This window comes from Mytilus trossulus, chromosome 7, assembly GCF_036588685.1.
Source record: "Mytilus trossulus isolate FHL-02 chromosome 7, PNRI_Mtr1.1.1.hap1, whole genome shotgun sequence".
Classification (NCBI taxonomy): Eukaryota; Metazoa; Mollusca; class Bivalvia; order Mytilida; family Mytilidae; genus Mytilus; species Mytilus trossulus.
In genome coordinates, this window is record NC_086379.1 from 6,491,200 (window position 1) to 6,499,590 (window position 8,391).

General features: G+C 31.9%; 1 protein-coding gene across 1 annotated transcript; it reads left to right on the top strand.

Annotated features, from left to right (window-relative positions):
• The first annotated feature begins 410 nt into the window (after positions 1-410).
• Positions 411-6,924, top strand: LOC134726781 (uncharacterized). The gene is made up of 3 exons (XM_063591196.1): positions 411-495; positions 4,650-4,968; positions 6,690-6,924. The coding sequence occupies exons 1-2, from the start codon at positions 492-494 to the stop codon at positions 4,964-4,966; spliced, it is 321 nt and encodes a 106-aa protein (XP_063447266.1). The 5' UTR covers positions 411-491; the 3' UTR covers positions 4,967-4,968; positions 6,690-6,924.
• The last annotated feature ends 1,467 nt before the right edge of the window (positions 6,925-8,391 follow it).

Consider the following 8,391-nt stretch of genomic DNA (forward strand, 5'->3'; position numbering starts at 1 on the left):
AGTACACTTTAACTTGTGAATTTACTGAATACTGAGTTAGCCATTGTTAGCATATTGTATAGTCATTACCTTATCATGGCAAACTTCAAACTTATAGTTTTTTATCAACTCATACAAAATTCAATATGTTTGTCTTCAAATCTATAATATATTTTATATTTTTGCTTTGAATATTTTCAAGACAAAAATTCAACTCAAATAAAAAAAAAATGGAGTACTCGACCTTCTCTTTCGGTGACATTAGTGTCGATTTTCAAGACCATCCCAAAACAAACTGTCGCCATGGCTCTTTACAAATATTAATAAGCAACATATTACACTTACAGTTATTATTTTGAGAAGACCCCCTATTAGGTGATTTCCAAATGAAAAGTCAATTTGAAGTTATATTAATTAAATTCAACATAGAATTGATGTTTGGTATTACTTGCTGTTAATTCGCATGACAAAAAAAATCCTCGGAAGTTATAAATCGATTTCATTGAGAATAAATGGGTAAGTTTTTATTTTCTCATTCTAATCTCTATCGGTTTTTTTTTTCAATTTTAATGTTTTAGAGAAAACTTGAGCCAAAGAATTTATTGATACTAGTATTGAATTTTTTTTTAGAAAAAATCATGTGTACTGTTTATTAATCAATTTAAAATACCTTGCTAATTTTTGCATCCAAGAAAAAACAAAACAAAATAGAGATCAGTGTTTTGTCACCTTTTGTTTACTTTTTTACTTATACCGGCAAGTTTCCCTCCCTACGTACACCGCTGTCTACTTCCATGGAAGAACATCAGGAAAGAACACACTAAGTGTAATCAGTGTTAATGATTAATACATGTACGTCTTGTATTTAATTATATAATAAGTAAGACAATTGCAACTATATGTTCAGCAAAGAACAATCAATTAATCATATGGCATTCTATTGGACTTCAACGCTAAAACTCGTCGGACCCTGAGTGTTTACAACTATTTTTGAAGACTGAATTTGACCGAAAATAGTACAGCGGCACACAGAATCACCACAACCCTCACCGAATCCTTGCGTTTACGGGCATATGCTCCTCTGTCCCTCTTCCATTATTTTGCCTGTCCTGTAATGTAATCATCCGAATAACCTGAAAATTTTAAAAGAAAATGAAAATATATTCTAGAACACATGTAAAACGACAACAGTCATGAAAGTTACATTGCTCCACTGATTGCAACACCAAGGAGTAATTAAAAGTTGGATGCTAATAAAAGTGGTTGAATTCAGTCGTGTGCTGGCATTGTCGTTTAATCACTGACCAGACTTGCCAGCATTCCGTGGTTAAATTCGTCATAATATGATTCTGAAGTTCCCATTTTTTTTTTAAAATATGTCTCTCAGCAATTAAAAAGAAAACCAAGAAAAATATTTTGGAATTTTCGAGGTCGAAGATGTGAAGACCTTGTTCAAATATTTCACACTTTAAATAAATTAAAACATTTTGATGGAAAACATGGCTGCATAAAGATCCTGTGTCAAATCATAGTTTCGCCTCCATAAATGGAACGTCTTACCAAATTGAAACGGAACTATCAAGGAATAATGGAAAAATAGTTTCATTTTATTTCAAGAAGCATAGAGAACATGCATATGGCCACAATATGTCTTAAGTGATTTCGGTCAATTTTCAAAAATATCTTCTCTCGGATCTGAAACTTCAATGCAAATATTTGACTGTATTTTTATAATTGAAAACCCAATCTGATAACTTAGTCTAGATAAAGTGATGCATTCGCACTCGATCCACTCTGAAGTTATTGTATTATAAAAAAGTCAATGTAGGATTTTTTTTGAGATTTTATTGTGTCTGGGAGACACAATGGATATACCCACAGATGCAAAGTTTTATTTTGAAATATAAACTATAACATTAAAACCGCTTATACCCCAAAAATGACAAACTACTTAGTATGCAAAAATCAATAAAAATATAAACCTCGACCACAAGCACACTTTAAATATATGTACACACAGAAAGTGCAAACCTCTTAGAATTCAAACTGTAGGAGGAGTTATCTGGAAACGCTCCTCTTATGCAAGTAAAAACTCCAAAAATTGACAAAGTTCAATTATCTCCCAAAAAGGGCAAAACAATATCTTTTATAAATCGAACTCGGACTGCTAGAATGAAACCGTATTAAGTACAGCGTTCATTTGAGGACTGCAAATCAATCAACATTTAAAACCGTTACCATTATGATAATTAAAAAAAAAACAATAAACATTTGCTTGATTTTTGGTCGAAAATTTAAGTCTTATTTTCATAGGAGAGGACATCTGATGGTCAAGGTGTAATACAGCACTTGAGTTGTCTTGATAAATCTATACTATAGTACTAGTATATAAATAATCTACTCGTAGATCACCGCGATATAGCCTTTTTGTGCTGATTCGGCGTAAAGCAACAACCAATTAGGCAGAACATAATACATAAAACGGACAAAGGGGAATAACTACAAATTGCAATACATGTACTAGTTCCTGTAAAATGACATAGTATAAGCATTTTATCAACATTCTGATTCATTTTGCATCAGTCACTGTTTATAAAACTATAATGTTTATGTTAATTAGCGGCATGTTGGTTGTCATTTATTCCTCTTCCTAAAAATGATTACCAAAATAACAACAACCCCCAAAACAAACAAACTAATGTCTATTTTTGATTATATATAACATATTTTCAGTGTATATACATGTATGCGTTATTTATTTTAAAACATTTCCTGTGATTGAAAATATCTTTCTAACCATCTGTAAACAATTCCTTATTGGCAAAATATGATTATAGATGTAGACATTCCAAAAAGATAGTTAAAAAAACTATTTCATGTTAAGTTTGGTATATCGATGCACTTTTTAAATACGTTTGTTTACGTAAATATATCAGGCGCCGAGTATCATAATATACATGAATTTATGAAGATTGGGTTCGTGTCCATTAATTTTGAGTTTTCTGTGTTGTTTTTTGTGTACTGTTTGTCTGTTTGTTTTTTCTTTTTAGTCATGTCATTTTCATTTTAATTTCGGCCTATGAATTTGAATGTCTCTTTGGTATCTTTCGATGCTGAGTTAGGTGACGAAAAGATAATTTTTATCATTTGAGGTGTTGAAAGTCACATTTGTCAAACAAAACAGCTTACTTAGAGAACTGTGTGGTATTAAAATATACGGGATTGTTTTTCAATGACTCTTTTTTGTAAATATAATGGATTTTTTGGCGAATGTCATACACAAGAGGGATTATATCTACCATTTCTGCATAAGGAAATGTCTGTACCAAGTCAGGAATATAATATGACAGTTGTTTCCATTCGTTTGGTATTTTGATTTTGTCTTGCCGAAAGAGATTTTAAATACAGAATAATAATACACCATTAATCGATCTCTTTTTTCAACTTTCCCAAATAATGTAACATTGCTTTAATAAAATTTCAATAGGCATTGCATAAATTATATGAAAATGAAATATAACGTAGAAAGCGCGCTAATCTGACTCCTAAATGTCCGGCACAGGGTGATATATATTTTCACCAAAAATGCAATCATTTGCGAAACAACTTATTTGCGTTCATGCTTCTTCTGCGCAAATTTCTTTTTGAAAACTAAAGATTTCATCTTCGACAATAAAATATATAGGTACACCAATTTATTTTTAGTTTTATATATCTATCTACTACATGATTGACTTCCTCCCTCTTTTATCTTGAACTTTGTCGAAAAAATTAGTATACTCAAGTTAAACATTCAATCGTATATACACAGTTGAAATTATAATATAACATGTCTGCTCAACATTAAACCAAAGGCTGGTATTTGTAACTTAAAATAGGAACACCCTCAAGAGTGACTGGGGAGTAGAAATATGGTCACTGCAGGATTTCTTCAGACCGGCAGTAATACCCTCGTTTAAGTAAGTCGTTCGTTTAGCTGTGCGGGATGTATCAAGTACGCAGCCACGTCCGATCAGAAAGCGGACGTTTAATCCGATGGCTCGTACGTGCAAAGTGAATGTCACGTCCTCTGCACTTTAAGAAACCTTGCAACACATCTTCGATAAGTCCGTAGGTGACCTGTTGTCAGGTCAAATTTCTGTCGTTATCCAATATAACCTCGTTTTCCAGTGTAGATGAAATTTTCTCGAACTTGTCCCTGAAGGTCTGAATTACAACACGTACTTATTGTATTGATGGTAATTTGTTCTCGTCCTGAACATGCATGACATATTTGCTACTGGACGTTTAGCAACTAATAATCAATCAATGAATAAAATAGAAAATACTCCTTTCTGTTTTTTCTCCTTCGCTTGTTTTGGTACCTTTCTCGAACAAAGTTTTTCTTTTCCGAGCCGTGTCTACTTTTCGCACCTTCTGAGTCAGCACTTTTGATTTAATGTAAAAAGGTATGTCTGTACTGCCTTGTGCTATTATAAATTTAAAATAATGTATAAATGTAAAATAATGTATAAATTTAAAATAATGTATAGATTTAAAATAATGTATAGATTTAAAATAATGTATAGATTTAAAATAATGTATAGATTTAAAATAATGTATAGATTTAAAATAATGTATAGATTAAAAATAATGTTATGTCGATACTGAACTATCACTTTTATTTTCAGCATATTCACAAACAAATACTAGATCTGGCATTGCTGTATCTAAACAAGTAAAAGTCAATATTAATCTTAACAGTGCAACGTCAAAGGTCAGTATTGGTGTTACCATAGCAACTAAAGCAAGAGAAGAAAGGAGACAAGAAATTCAACCATCCAGTGATGCAGAAGTGCGAAACAGACATGAACCACCTACACGTGATAACCAAAGAACGTCCAGATTTATATGGAAAGAATTATATTCGTCGACTGATCCTAGAAACATGGATATTATGATAAAGAATATTGAGGATGAAAATTTTGGAATACCAGCCACTGATTAATGGTAAGTTTGTTGCAAGAAAAATACAATTTCTGAGAATAATTAGATTAAGGAAGATGTGGTATGTGTGCCAATGAGACAACTCTCAATCCAAATAACAATTTATAAAAGTAAACAATTAAAGGTCAATGTACAGTCTTCAACACGGAGCCTTGGCTCACACTAATCAACAAACTATATAACAAGTCTGCAAGTATTAATTTGAAACTGGAATCACATTTTTTTACATGAAATTATTATTGTAATAATGAATTGATTTGCCATTGCCAAGTATTCATATTTTGTTTTGGATAAATAATCATAAGACGTAAAGTTTGATGACGTGACGCTCCCCCCCCCCCCCCCCCCCCAAAAAAAAAAAACCAACCCAAAACTAAGGCCATATGGAATTCCGTTTAAAAAAATAAACAGAACAGGTACTGATTGATTGAGTGGTGGTGTTATACTCCATTGTCTATTTGTCTTTATCATGGTGTCTTGTTTTTTTGGCGAAGGAAGCCGGGGTGCCAAGAGAAAAAAAGTCTTCCTCACTTCAAGTTACATTCATTTTCGTGGCAGGCCAAATTTCCCGCTTTTCATTCCTTTCGACTTATCTTCTTCTATCTTCTGTAAATGCATGTAAAATTTGTCACTGGACGATAATCAATCAATCATGAAAATGCATTAAGTTCAAAAAAGCAATTTTTGATTGTGCTTCGTTTTTGGAGTGGATAGAGGATGCATGTCTGACGAGGCAGTGAATTATCTTTTTCTGTCATTGACTCCTCTTTCAGTTTTCAACCAAGGGTCTACGAATCTATATACTTACCTTGAAATGTACACTTCAATGTATGTACACATTTGAATAAGTGTTAAATTAAGAATGGAAATATGGAACGTGTCAAAGAGAAAACAACCGACCAAAGAGTAAAAAAACAGGCGAAGGCCAACCATGGGTATTCAACACAGCAACAAAACCTGCGACCGGAGACGGACTTCAGCTGGCTCCAAAACAAAAATATAATGTATTAGTTAACATGTAGAAAAATGGCGGGAAATAATAAACCAATGATTTTAAAAATTCATACATTCTTGTGTAACTAATGAATAGTGAACTTGCGTGATATATACTAACTAAACATATACTAGTAATAAATAATTACTAAACGAAAATACAAGTATTTTTCTCTCTGTAGATGGACATGCTGTAAACAAGTTATTTGGGAGCACATTATGGCATTGCTTTCCATCTTTTACTCTGTCTTTTATCTTCTTGTTCAAGCTAGCGATAATCCTAATTTTTATTACCTGGACTGGACTGGTTATAGAAGAAAAGAATCTTTTACGACATATTATTTAGCTATGTAGAAGTTGTGTGCAGGATCTGCTCAACCTTCAGGAGCACCTGAGATCACCCCTAGTTTTTAGTGGGGTTCGTGTTGCTAATTTTTTAGTTTTCTATGATGTGTCATGTGTACTATTGTTTGACTGTTTGTCCCTTTCATTTTTATCCATGGCGTTGTCTGTTCATTTTCGATATATGAGTTGACTGTCCCTCTGGTATCTTTCGTCCCTCTTTAGTATGTGCACTTTGAAACCAAGTTAAAATATCTTCGTCTAGCTCGAGCTTTATTTATGTTCTTCTTCAACATTTGCTTTTATGTTTCATTTTAGTGCGCGTACATGTACATGTACCAAGCATTACACTCATATGCATATTTATATATTTTTCTTGTTTTTTGTAGGAACTGATGTCAAATGAAGAATTTATTAAAGATACAACTACAGTTTTGTTATATCGTGTACCATGCAATATTTTAGAGACTCAGTTATCGCACATGAAAACCACAATTCTAAAAATAAATTAATTTATATTGACTCACATCATTTTACTATTTACTATTAATAATGTCATCTAATTTATCTCTACTTTAAAGTTTAGTTAACGTTTAGTTATCACTTTTTAATTTGAAGGCCCTATTCATGATTTTTATCGTTTTCAAGGATCATAATTTTACTCAATTGTTAACATGTATAATATGATCAAGAATTCCAAAGAATGATAAAGAATTCCAATAATCTCTATTCTATAATATATATATATATATAAATTATATTATAAAAAAAAAGGAGTTTCTTTAAGATATTAAGCATTCCAACTATGTATTTGTTAAAGTAATAAAGCTAGAAGGATTTGTTTGGATAAACGTCTTGTCTTCTATGTTAACAGAGTGCTCAAAGTGCCAGTTTGATATTCAAAATATATAGTGAAAACCTAACAGAGAACTCTTAAATGACGATGAGACCATCTGGTATCCCAGTATCCATAGAATTCGGATACCTTAAAGACAATTTTTTTATATACAGATGGTATCAAAAGATTTCCCAGAATATGTCATCTTCGATATTTACAGAGGATTTAAATCGTAACTTTTCAGCTAATTATCGTAAAAAGTTGGGCCAAAGAGCACAGGGTTATGTCTAGACCCTTCTGGTCATTCAATCTTCCTAATATTATGCAGGATGCTAATACATTTATTTGAAAAAAAACTATGTTTACGGAGGGCTCAAAGTGCCATTTTGAAATTCAAAATATATATCGAAAACATACCAGAAACCTCTAAAATGAATGTGAGACATGTTTCCTCTTCATAAGAGCCATCAGTGACGCTCAGATCAAAATATTTATAAAGCCAAACAAGTACTAAGTTGAAGAGATTGAGGACCCAACATTCCAAAAAGTTGTGTCAAATACGGCTTTGGTATTCTATTCCTGGGACAAGAAAATCATTAGGTTTTTGAAAAATTCAAAGTTTTAACTAGACACAGTGATCCTATTAACTTATTAAATAACCCCATAGTAGTTCATTGTTCGTTGACGTCAGATATCAGATGCATATGAACATAAAATTTTAAATTTGGTTATCTCCCGTTTGCTGTGACCAGATAAAATAATATATTTAAAAAACATACGTTCCATCGCCATTTACAGGCACATTACGTCGTTTGCCAATATATATTTTTTAATTGATCCTTCTTTAAAATAATATTTTTTGATGCAAATTACAGCATCATATTGCTTGAAATAATTTTTATTTGAAGTTATTTTAAAAGAAATAAAAGACTGAAAATGTACAGACTGAAAATGCACGGAGCCTATTTTGTCCATCAAGGTCACAATTATAGGTCAACGTACGTACGGCCTCTTCATCGAACCGGAAGCTATAAAAAGCCCCACAAGTGACTAGTGTATTACAATTCAAACAAGGAAACCAATGGGATAATCTGTATAAAAATAATTAAACGCGAAACACATATTAAAAACGGAAACAAATGACACTGAACAACAGGCTCTTACTCTGTTTCGGGTATTCATCTATGTCTGTTAATGTTAAAATTACGGAATGAATAACAACTGTGATACATGTGGTAGTTATAGCTAGTTAT